Here is a 12,558-nt window from a genome sequence, read left to right as displayed (position 1 = left end):
CGAAACACACCGGGTTCTCAAGCCTACTGGTGTCACCTGTCCATAAGGCCCCCGATATGCTGGCGCAAACAATCTTTCCTATTATCGCAGTGGGTTCCTCCCCTACTTAACCTTACTACCCCGGGAGTGCATTCATTCCTTAGGCCCTCCCTCGCCTGCCGAGCGCAATTTCGCCCTGCCCCCAACCCACCCCTCCCTCGCACCTTCTCGCATAGGGTCTTCACTTGGCCTTCGGACAGCTGCTTGCACTCATTGAGCTGCTCTATCCATTGGTCCAGCTCTTTACAGAACACCTTCTCGTCCATGGCGGGCAACGTCTAGCTCTCGGTTCAGATATAAGAGGGTGACACGGCGCCTTCTCCGAGGACGAAGCTCCGGCGCCGATCCCTCCGTGAGCTCGGAGGAGGAGGAAGAAAGACAGCCCCAGCAAGGCCGGAAAGCGCTAAGGAGGCGTGGCTCTAATGCGTCGGCAGCGCCCTTCCTTCGTAAGCCCAGTGCCAAAGGCCGTCCAGCTACAGACAGCGAAAAGGGACAATCAATTCTGTTACAGGAAATAGACGAAAGACTGGAAACTCAGTAGACCGCCCAAATGATGAAAAACAAGGTGTATCTGTTTTTGGGTGACTTTGATATCGTGCGTAAGTACACAGCAAACGCTACAGAGACGACCGTTTTCTAAAGAAACGTTGGAAAACCGAGAAACAATAAATTGTGTTGTTCTTCGGTCGTTCCGGCTGTTTACCAAGACGAGGAAGAAACCTGTTCTATAATGGCTGCCGCACTGAAGTCGAGCTACTTTCGTTTGTTTGTCCTTTTCGCGGTTACGGAAAGTCCTGTACTATTCCACTCCTTTCTTTGGTACACACATCTCATTCCAGACGCAGATGGTCGTCTTTAGTAGATAGCTCGTGCTGTAGTGTACGCTCTTGCGATTTTTAAGGGAGAGTACGTGTGTAAAGAATGATTGCATACATGCCAACATTTCAGGAGAGCAAAGTGGGAGATTTAAAAAAAGAAATCGGGAGAATGGGGCTTTGAATCGGGTTACTGTCATGTATGGGCTTTGGAAGTGTGCTGCTGCTGTAGGATCGGACATTTGAAACGCAAATGCACGTTTTTTCCTTACCTTTCAGAAACACATGGAGCATAATGGCAGGCAGAGAGGGTGATGCAAGTGTTGGGCACTGGCCTGGCAGGTTGTTGGCAGTGCATGCACCCCCCACCCCCCTGTGGCAGCCCGGGCTGAAACAGCTCCCCCCGTCCCAAGTACTTCGCAGGTCTTTAAAAGACATTTCCCTTGTTAATGACACTTTGTTGGTTTTTTACCCCTTCGAGAGCCCCTGCATCGCCACTCTTTGCTGGAAGAATTAGCACTTTACACAATGCCAAGCCCTGTCAGCTGAAACCCCAGAGGAATCTGGTTTTTGCTTGAACGAATCGGGAGGCGGGAGACTAGCCTTCAAATCGGTAGTCTCACGTCTGAATCGGGAGGGTTGGCATGTCTGTGATTGCTAAAGACTTGTTGCAGCGCAAGCGTGGTGACATTATTATAGCTTACCCTACTTACTGGGCTCTTTAGGATTTGACAATCTGCAGCATTTTCGTTTACCACAGAGGTAATTATCCACTGATGAATCTTCCTCATAGGAGTGCAAACTAGGGCGGCCAAAACACCACATTTGCTGTCCAATGAGCCCAGGTCAAACAGGATTACTTTAGAAGCCATCCCAGAGTTATTAGATGAACATCCAACTACTCTAGAAGTCATTTTCAAAGCATCAGACATCATCAAGCACTTGAAGTCATCAGCAGACTTAAGAAACTTGAGCTTGATGACTTGCGGATGACTTGAAAATGGGCGTCTGATGACTTAACAAGGTGTGACTATTCCTGATGACTAGAGGAGGATTTACGAATGAGAATGCGATTACTTCACAAGGTGTGACTATTCTTGATGTCTTCGGAAGATTTAAGAATGTGTATTTGATGACTTCACAAGATGTGACTATTCCTGATGACTTCAGGAGGAATTAAGAATGAGTAAGTGATTACTTCATAAGATCCAATTGTGCTTGATGATTTGAAAATAAACATCCAAATCTCCACCAGCATCATTTCTTTTTAACATTATGAAATTGCTCCTGATGTTTTGAGAATGATTATACTTCTAGTGTAGATGGGTAATTGGAGAAAAATGTAACACACAAACGCCAAAAGTGAATTCAGTGATCAAATATGAGATGGGCCACTGCGAGGAAATATGCAGCTGCACAAGCAAAGTTCTCAACTGACCCTATCCCACGAGGTTAAATTTCAGCCAGTCTTTGATTTATCTCCCAAAACATTGAGCAGGAAAATTATAAAATTGCAACTACAAGTTCCAGAATGCCTAGTGGTACTTAAAGGTGGATCTTATGTAATAAGTCAGGATGGCAACAACGTACCAGGTTTGGGTCTCAGCATGTCCATGTAATCTTTGTTGCAAGCATCATAGCTGCCTGTTTCCAAGGTCCCTGCTACACTAGTTACTCCAGTCTCATGTTATTCTTAGAATTCTGGGACTTTAGTCCTGGTTTTATACTGGGTTAAATAAGACTACAAATTCCAGATTCATATGAAAAAAAGGGACTGTCCTAACCAGTCATGCATCGACATGGCAAACTTGTCAACTGTGACGTATTTACATACATTTTGGCAGAAGTGCCTTTCAGGTTGAGCCTGGGCAGCGCATGTGCCACTCTGCGAGGCATGCTATATTAAGGTTAGGCATAGAAGCTCCGCCCATTTCACGCCCATCTCTTCAATTGGCTCCTGTTACTATCTTTGCTAAATTGTTGCTTTTAATTTGTAAATAGGCTTACTAGTCCCTCCTTGGTACAGCCTTGTCTGCATGTGTAACCTCCCATAATGACTGGAGTTTTTACCTGTGTCGTTACACAGTCTGTTTGATAAGTCGGTAAGCACTATTTTCTTTAATGATGTTCTCCTCTTTCACCCACTCCATCGCAGCACGCCGCTAGCATTCATAATGTATTTATTTAAATTACAGTGCGGTCCACTTTAACTATAGCAGCTGCACTTATTTAATTAATTAATTTACAGTTCGCTCGCTTTCACTTTAGCTGCCACGCTTAATTACCAGCGCGGGCCGCTTTCACTTTAGTGGCCGCGCTACAAAACTACACGTTATTTTTCACACTGTATAGTTGAGCACAAATGTTAGTTTTCAAAAATGAGCTGCACTGAAGCATATTTTGTACAGTCTACACACAGAGATGCAGCAATGCATTTAGCCCATTTTCAGAATCCTAGAATAATGCACATATTCACGCAGTCTCCAGTGCTGCACTTTTGCACGTTTTACCCAATTTGATAGTGATACAAGAATGCGCCTAGTTTTTAGGCTCCTGAAGTAAGGCGCATTTCACATTTTCATAACAACAGCAGTAATGCGCGTTTGCCTAATCTCCACAGTGCTGCAGTTTGCTCATGTGTGATTAGTCACCCTAGCCGCATATTAATGCACATATGTCCAAGTTCTGTAATGCTTCAGATGCTTTGCAACTGCATAAAAATGCAATAAAGCTCACATTAGGACCTTTTTCAGACTATTTCGGCAATTTATATTATCCAATTATGACAACGCCAGTGCTGGACCAACTGAAATATGTGTCCCTTTACGTCAATGCCACCGTACGTTTCTCGATCAACACAATTATGTAGTAGCGAACTTATGTGTCCTACTTATGCAGTGCTGTAGTAACGCCCATTTGTGCTTGTTTTTCACAATGCACAGTGATGCACATATGTACCACTGCAAATACATCATGCTTTCATTAATACACACTGACAAACACTAACTAGCTCGCATACAGACAAAGACTGAAGTACAGGCAGGCAAACAGATACACAGTGGTGCACACAAAAGCTCAAAACATAGTTTTCCAAATGCGCATGCCCAGCCAGGCACAGACTGCTCAATGTACAGCAATCGATAAAGATGCACAGAAACACACCACACTCAGAAACACATGCGCACACAGGAGAAAGCTTTGCTGCCGGATCAGCCGAACACAGAGGCTGTCTAGTCTTAATTTTATCTTCTGCCTCTTCCCCCACCCTACATTTCCTGCCTCTTTAGCTCCCTCTTGCAGACGCTTTATCATTTCTGCTTGCTCCCTGTGTCACAATGCCCCTATCTTATTCTCATTTTTCACACTTTCTGGTGTTCTCTCTCTTGCTCAGAGACTAATGATGAAATATGTCTTGGTTTCAGTCCCCAAAAGTAAGTGCTAGTACCCACCAACTGCAATAACCCGTACAAATGAAGCCCTGCACCCCTCGACAACACCCCCTACATAGGCCAAAATGCAGCTAACACTCATGTGAATCACCCACGCGAGAAGTAAACCCAATGCAAATTGGAGCATTTTGAAACTCCACCTGGGATAAGGAAGTGCTTCTTAAAAGCTTCAACACGATACATAAAGATCCATATTATGTTATAATAATGGAGCTTTATAAAGCACGCTACCACCAAAAATGTCTTGTGAGAATTTTGCAGCACTGAGTTAAATCTGTTTTATTTCCTGTCTGCAAAATATTTTTTTTAAACTCACGGCTCCTGGGGCCTCTCTGCATTATTGTTTCCTATAACGAGTTGGTGTACGAAGCTTTCCTCAGTGTGTCTTGTCTGGTGGCAGTAAGAGAAGAACCGCTGTTGATGTTCACTTTTTCAGTGATGCTAAAGAAGAGTTCTCAGAGAGCCCAGCTGAGCAGTATTGATATAAAGTGTGAAATCTGTGCACATTCCACCCTGCCTCCAATTCTCATTAAGAAGTGTGCGGAAATGTGCACGTCTTCATTAGTGCCCAGAAGTCTTTAATGGCCCACTTCGCTGTAACCCGGTTTCAAAGCATGCTTTGCTCGAGCGGTGCTCAGCTGGTCGCTTTCACTGCTGGTGATATGACAAGAGGTGTGCACAGTCCACAAGCCCAACACTTAGTAGTAATGTGTTTTCATGTATTCTTTATATTGGCTTTATGTTGTCACCTAAACTGTGACTGCCAACGAAAGTAATGTTAAAAAATGTAAATTATTATGCAGGTACGTAAGTGGTTTTTATTAATCTTCGGCAGAATAAAAAGTCTGAGTTTACTTTGTTGGGATCCACAGCTAAAGCTAAGCCCTCTGAGCTAGCTTACCGATGCCTGTCCGTGCTACTTCCTCTTCGTGGAGGTTATAAAATGTGTGCAGCGAGGTGACGTCCCATTCATCTCCCCCTCCTCCATATGTAATATTCTGCCTGTCCCCCACCACCTCAGTATGACAATGATCTCATCCCTCCAAATAGTGACGTCACGAGTTTTAAGAACTAGAACTCCACAAGTGACCTCGGGTGCAAGAGGACAGCATCATGCCAGTAACGCCTGTTACCGATGCTGGTCCCCAGATCAGAAGAAGCGTACAGCAAGATACAGAGGAGAACCGAAGATGTGCGTGCAGGTGGTGTTTCGGGGAAACCTTAGTTGGTGGAGTGTGCCCATCTTTGGCATAACCTCTGTATACCTTGCATTCATTTTTTACACAATTAGAAATGGCTTAATTGGTTAATTTTCCAAATGTTCACTCTCTACTTCCCACTCACCTTTATGCAGGAACCTAACTCACAGGTGGACTTGCACAAGCCTACGCACATCCGGTAGCGCCGGAAGTGACGTCATTGGAAGCACCAAGGAAAACCGTGAGGGAGCAATGGCGTTTTTAAGGGGTATGTGGCGCGGCTTCGCTCTTTAATTTACCAGACTTTGCGCGCATACAACTGGAAGCAGGAAAATGACTGATTGTGGCATATCGGGTAAGGAAACCGCAGGACCGGTTTAGAGCGAATTGGAACCTGGATTATTTATATGGTTACTCGCCCGTTTTTTTCCCTCATATCTGTGCTCACAAGTAGCCTATACAATCAAGGTTTAGTGACTAAAAAATGTTAACAAATGTTGAAAAGTGTGGGAAGGATTCAAAACGTTCTTTTGAACAGGTCTCTGCTCCGACTGGCCCACCGACATTAATGACCCTGCAGATGCTAGCTAGCTCCTGGAAGGGGGTATTGCTGCTGCAGCACACCTGACGACCCACTGCTGGAGCGTCGCAGCGCTCAAAGGTGCTCAAGAATCGACAAATCATAGATTTATTTAAAGAGACTGAAAACCATCTGGGATTTCCCCCCCCGCTCCAGGTTCTCCATGATCTCTTTTCTGGCTATTTAGGGTTCAACGTGGTAATGTTGTATCAGTAGATTATACAAGTGTATACTCCCTTGTATTGTCTCTGGTTTCAGAATGTTTTCATTTTCTAGTGATGGCCTCCCCGACTGCACCAGATGGACACTGTCTGTGAAAGGCGGCCGATCATTACGTAATTTCTCCTAACATTTATCATTGCACGCCCACAGCACCGTACCCAGTACCTAAAATTCACAGGAACAATATTACACCAGGCAGTTATTTTCCATATTTCACAATAATGTTATAAATTCATTGACTTGAATATTTAAAAAAAAAAGGGACGCTTAGATGTTACATTCAGTATAAAATACACAAGGAAAGGTGAGCGGATCTTTTGAATTGGAAATGTACCCACGTGGGCCAGCTGTCTGCTACTTTGTGGTGTAAACTGCCTGTGGGAGGTATGGTAGGGTCAAAATACACGGTATACATTAGTACACACAAAATAAATGGAAGGGGAATGGATGGGTGAATGAATGTATGTTTGGCTGGAGGAACTTGATGGTATGGAAGGATAGGTGGGTGCGTAGGTTGGTGACTGATTGAACGCGTGGATGTATGATTAAGTATATTGGAATGGATGGGAGACAGAATGGATGCCTGGGTGGATGAATTCATGTTTGTCGTATGGATAAACAGGCAAATGTATGGATGGATGGGCGGACCGATGAACGGATGATTGGGTGGATGGATGTATGTATGGATGAATGAATGCATGCCAACAGGAAGGATAGATGTCCATCTCTGTATTTAGCGGTTTCCTTTTCACTTGTTCTGTTCGGTGGTTGCCCAGCTTCAGGGCAATTTAATCCTGTCTTTATTGTGATACACAATGCACATCTTGGCCAGCATGGTAATTTTTCGCGAAACTTTTAAAGATGGTTTCCCAGTACTTTCGAACAAGAAAGGCAAGTTAGATAAAGGGCGTCGGTCTCCGTAACCTAATTTTGTATGGCATTGTAGATTCACTAGCTATAAATACGTGTTGGAGAGGGACTCATACCCCCGCCTCCACCCCCTAAGTTTGAGGCTGCACAGAGACAGAGCGCAGGTCGAGCAAAGAGCGCAGCACCTCTCATGCTAATGGCTTTTACTAATAAAACAAGATAAACGCTAGTAGAACTGGAAATTAAAAACCTTTTTTTTTTAAAGGTAAACACTATGTACAAGAGTAGTTCGAGGCTAAAAATTACGTTGATATGCTGAGCTTAATTTGTCAGAGTTTTGCATTGGAGCAAACAGAATTTAGTGCCGATAAATGGTGGCCTCAACACTGGTATGTACCCAGAAAATTAGGACACGGATTAGGAGCCAAAAAATCAGTGTCTGACTAAACTTTGAAACCATTACTAACAATAGGGCTCTACTTGTGAGACCTATTGCGTTGCAAATGCTTGTTTATTTTAATTCCTGTGTTTTCTGAGGGAATACAATATAGGTTTTCAATTTTGTACACTGAATTATGGAGGTTTTTAAGCCATGCTTAGACACTGCTTTATTTACACCCAAATACCCCTACAGTGTAATGAAGTCTGTAGCCGCCTTTCGGGCGTTTCCTCTGCTCTGGCTCTTAAATAAAAAGGCGATTGATGAAAGTAAGTAACACAGACCTCTCTACGTCATACCTCAGGATGAAAGGAGAGGCTAGTGATGGAGAAAGTTAATGACCAGCCACTTACAAAGGCATGAGAGGGGCTAGGCGAATGCTGATAGTGGGGTGAGGACACAAAGGAAGGTGAGCCCCCCAGGGAGAGGCAGATGGAGATAGGAGTAGACGCAGAGATAGCAGGGGAGCATAGGAGAGACTAAAGGAGACTAACAGAAACATAGGGAGAGTAAGACTGAGGGGACAAGAAAGTATTGCAAGACAGTAAGAGAGCAAAGTAGCCACAAGAGCATATAGAAGCCATATGTGGGAGAGGGTAGCTAGAGGTGACAGAGAGTCAGGGTGCCTCAATCAATGTTGCATGAACGTTGGTTTGCACTGGTTTTTCTTCAATTGAAGGGGATATTCACTTCGTATGGCCAGGTTCCCAGCGGATGTGTACATTCCAGCAATTTCCATACTCGCCAGCTGCTACTGAGGAGCTGCTACTGCAGTAGGCTGTTGTGTAGCTAAGGCAATACATAGGAGCGCAGGTCCACTCTACCATTCACCCTACGGAGGTATATAAAATGAGTACCATTGAATTGGGTAACAATAAACATGTTATTCAGCACTAAGATACCCTTGGGTCAACATGCACTTCTCAAATACATGTTATGTTGATGTTAACATTTGGTCGGCATATAGTGGTTTGTGTGTGGTACCACTAGGCTCAACATATCCATGCATTACTATGGCATTTGCCATACTGTCTACAGTCTGATATGCTTCTTGTGAAATTGCAGAATGCTGTTACAATGAAGCCAGTTGATTGACAGAGAGAGAGAGACAGAAATGTAATAAATACAAAAGGTCATGGTTAACACCAGGCCTAATTAGCAGCCCAATTATTAAAGAAAGTGTCAAAAGGGCACCCATGATATATGTAGTACAGATATACGGCTTTCGTGAATTCACAAACATTTACAGAAGTAGCCCAAGAAAAATAGTACTCCTAGAACATGCGTGTGTAGATTTGTTCATGCGAAAATCTGAGTTTTGCAAGTTCACTTTCCCTCCAACCACCCTCTGGATAGAGGAAATAGTCTTTCCTCTCCTCTCCAATGATGTCTCTGTGCAGGGCATTCCTGCTGCACAATTGTGAATGGCATCGCAATCGTGCAGCAGGATGCCCCCACTAGGCACCAGGGATTCTTTTTATGTTGAAATGGAAGTGACTCCTTGGGCAAGGGTCGCTTTCCATGGTGGGAGTTTATTTGTACCTATCTTCTTCCCCCTCCCCTAGAGCCAGGGGTTTGTTTTTATTGGGCATGGGGGCAATCCCTTAGGCAAGGATTGCCTCCTACTTTTTCTTGGTACTAGGGGCTGCTTTCTCTTCCTCCTCCCGGGGACAGATCCGCCCGTATTGTGGCCTTCTGTCCTGGGGGGAAGGGTAGCTTCACTAGAGCCAGGAATTAGTTTTTATAGTGTATTTACTCTAAATGAGTTTCATTTCCCTGCATGAATGTGTTTTTTTAATGGTGCATTAATAGCAGTATGTGTAGCTTCTGTTTTATTGAGTGTGAAAACCTTTTTTTGCATTTGTGCTCAATGTGTATTTTGTTGTCTTGTGAGTAATTGGTGTTGTTTTTTCTTTCTAGTCGGTTATTGTTGATTTTTGCTGTGTCTCTGCAGATTAGGTGCTGGTGAGTCTAGCTATCTCTGGTAAGTGAGTCGTATGGTTTAGGAGTATATAGATCTTTGTGATAAAGCCACACTTTGTTACTTGTTTTGCACAGTGTTGGTTGTCTCCTTTCTTAGTCAGGATTATGGCTAGCCACAGGATTACTGCTCAGCAGGTTGTTGGTAACTCTGTGGGTCTTCTTCCTCTGACCATGTTTCAGAGACTGATTCCCCATCACCCTGATTGTGACCGTCTTTTTAAGATTTGGCCTGTCATCCGACAATCGAGCAAATCTTAGATTGTTAGCCATGTACAAATGCCAAATCAACATCCAAAAACCATGACTTGTAATATATATATTTTTAGTATGTAACCTAACATAATGCTAAATAGGTAATAGTTGTTATATTGCAGACTGGTGACGTCCTGCTTTTGGACAATCCCGGGGAAGTTCTTTGTAAATGGCTGGTCGAAAATATAGATGAAGCTGGTCGGACAATCACCGAAGAGAGAGATTTTAAAGCTACGATTCTGTTCCAATCATCTGGTAAGCACAATAAGTAAACCTTTATAATAAGTTTGCAACTGCAGGATAATGGTACAAATTACCAACCTGTTCCAGTAAAAACCTAGATTTGTGATTAATTAATCCAATAATGGACAGTAAAAATGAACATGCATGTCTTCACATATGCCTTGGATTGCTCTCCAGAGACAAATGTAACACTTATGAAAAGGGCTGAAACGTTTAGCTTGTGGCACTACTATAAGGCAGCCATTTTTGGATAAACTATTTTATTTAGGCAACTTTTTTCAGGAGGTTCAAGTTTCGGCTTACAATGTGTACTGTCTATTAAGGAAAACTTACTTACTTACTTGGTTATGGATAGATTGTACATTTGTCCTTTATTATAAATACCTCTTTATTTATATATTATGGCTAGTGTGTGAAGATATATTGCAAGTGGTCAATGTGTTATCTGTTTTGAAGTTTATATGTTAATATATATTTTTTCTCTTGCTTTTTTTTTAGTGAAGAAACAGTGTCTAATGATTCAGGATATTTTTTAAGAGGTAATTGCAAGCTATTCTGGCACTTTGAAATCTTTCTGCATGCAATGTTTTTAAATATGGCTGCTTTATACTGTTGGAGGGAACCTAGCAAATATTACATTGTTAGCCATGTATAGATGCCAACTCAAATAACCACTCTTCCTATATATATATATTTTTTAATATGTAACCTAACAGGATGGCAAGTAGTTAATAGTTGTGTTATTTTGCAGACTGATATGCAGCAGTTGGTGAAGGACTCAAATGATCCTTCACGGTTCAAAGATGTTCTCGTTCCAAAGCGGAAATTGCACAAACTCTTGGAGGAAGCCAAGGCAGCTCGGGACAGTGCAGGTTTTCATCTCAATGGTATCAGCGAAATACTTTTTTCTCCAAAAGAACTTGCATCTGCAAAAGGTGTAACGAAGGCTCGTGCTGGAACAGCTGTCCTTGATGAGGAGAAGGTCGATGCATTATTTGGTAAGATATTACAAATGTTCAATGTAACATTCATTCGATCTTGGATTGCGAAAATTCATTATTATACATGGTACATGGTGTTAAAGGTTTGCATGTGTGGTCTGGTATCTTATAATGGTAAGATGACTCAATCATTACTCAACAGATGTCTGCAAAAGAGCAAGAAGAGCAATGGGGGTCTTGTAATTTATTAACAATTTGTGCTGAGTTTGGGCTTCAAATCTGGCACAAAGCTGTGAGTTGTGATTTTATTTCTAAATCTGTGGTCCAGGTGAGGGGCTCAAACTGGATGAATGGGTGATAGCAAACTGAACTTATAAAATACTGTGCTTGCAGCTTTTATCTAGCCACATGTGCCTCTTTGACCAAGTGCCCTTAATGTTACACCTTATTGTAACCCTAACAATATCTCATCTGGCACTCTATATGAAATAATGGAAGAAACTTTTTAAAGGAAGCTCAGCCCTATTAAAATCTAAAAATAGTCGTGGTAACATGATACTGATGTATGTTATTTTATTTTTCCAGAGTTTATGAAGTCTGTGTGCAGTACCAACGGCTGGCCATCACTGGACTACAGAAGTATGAGAAGGAAGCTGGCGATAAAGATTTGCAATGCTAGGAGAGGATTAAAGAAAACTCAGAATCTAGAATCAAAAAACTAAGTTGCTGGTTTCCGTTAAGCAATTTGTTCTGGTTGCAGTAGCCCGGACTTTTTTCTGGATTTTTCCTCTTGTTCGGTATCCTGGCCCCCATGGGGCTAAATATGTGCTTGCGATAAATAAAATTACATGTTGACACATACCTTTTGAAAATTTTTCATTTCACCACTGTTTGGTTTAGTCTTTTGCCACTGGTCACCATGTCAAACAGCTTCAGATAATGCTCTGTACCTCAAAATAAGGCAAGTCCCAGTGAGTCAGGAGTATGGGAGTAGCAGCACGCGTAAACAGTAGCGGCTCGTATAGGGCGTGCTGTGGGGAGAGGAAGGGTAGCAAACATGTACATACGCGGAACGGAGGAATGTAATTACTTTCCTTCGTTCTGTTGTATGTCCGTGGTTGCTACCCTGCCCCTCTCCGCCAGTGCCACCGCCCTGTAGCACGACCTATGCAAGCCGCTACTGGTTGTTACGCTTATCTGAATGCAAAGTATAACATTCTTGCAGACCACTACTTTTGAATGAAGGTGCTTGTGGTATTTCTGCAGCAGAAACCTAGCTAAAATTGTATTTTTTTCAGATTTATTTTAAACAGGTATCTACCTCTCACTGTAGAATTAAAAAGTAATTTTTCCAAAGCAGGAGAAAATTAATCTGTTCATTAGGACCAGGTTTAGAGACGTTTTGTGTTTGGTTTGCTTGTTTTATAATGCAGACCTGAATCAAAATCCTTTTCAGGATTTACAAATCGAGGAAATTGGTATTTGGTACAACACTCATCAAAATGGGAAAGGTTCCACGTTTGTCT

At 42.6% G+C, this 12,558-nt stretch overlaps 2 protein-coding genes across 5 annotated transcripts in view; one reads left to right on the top strand and one right to left on the bottom strand.

Annotated features, from left to right (window-relative positions):
- LOC144769189 (serine/threonine-protein phosphatase 2A catalytic subunit alpha isoform) overlaps positions 1–496 on the bottom strand; it is a 204,848-nt gene extending 204,352 nt beyond the window's left edge. The window contains exon 1 of the mRNA XM_078653208.1: positions 204–496. Within this exon, the coding sequence (XP_078509334.1) occupies positions 204–305 (102 nt within the window). The 5' untranslated portion in view covers positions 306–496. The remainder of the gene's footprint in view (positions 1–203) is intronic.
- Positions 497–576: 80 nt separating this feature from the next.
- On the top strand, positions 577–11,894 carry LOC144769190 (uncharacterized). Of its 4 annotated transcripts, XM_078653209.1 has the most exons (5): positions 1,512–2,040; positions 5,658–5,770; positions 9,534–10,103; positions 10,843–11,089; positions 11,618–11,894. In XM_078653209.1, exons 3-5 carry the CDS (start codon positions 10,038–10,040, stop codon positions 11,752–11,754), a joined length of 450 nt encoding a protein of 149 aa, XP_078509335.1. In that variant the 5' UTR covers positions 1,512–2,040; positions 5,658–5,770; positions 9,534–10,037; the 3' UTR covers positions 11,755–11,894. The 4 variants fall into 4 exon arrangements, with proteins under 4 accessions (XP_078509337.1, XP_078509335.1, XP_078509336.1 ...); XM_078653211.1 differs by lacking the exons at positions 1,512–2,040; positions 5,658–5,770 and adding an exon at positions 577–638 and having other exon boundaries at positions 9,971–10,103; XM_078653210.1 differs by lacking the exons at positions 1,512–2,040; positions 5,658–5,770 and having other exon boundaries at positions 6,247–9,597; positions 9,971–10,103.
- Positions 11,895–12,558: the final 664 nt, after the last annotated feature.

Source organism: Lissotriton helveticus, chromosome 7 (assembly GCF_964261635.1).
Source record: "Lissotriton helveticus chromosome 7, aLisHel1.1, whole genome shotgun sequence".
NCBI classification, from domain to species: Eukaryota; Metazoa; Chordata; class Amphibia; order Caudata; family Salamandridae; genus Lissotriton; species Lissotriton helveticus.
Note: the sequence above shows the minus strand (reverse complement) of the source record. Positions and strands in the feature narration are given on the sequence as shown.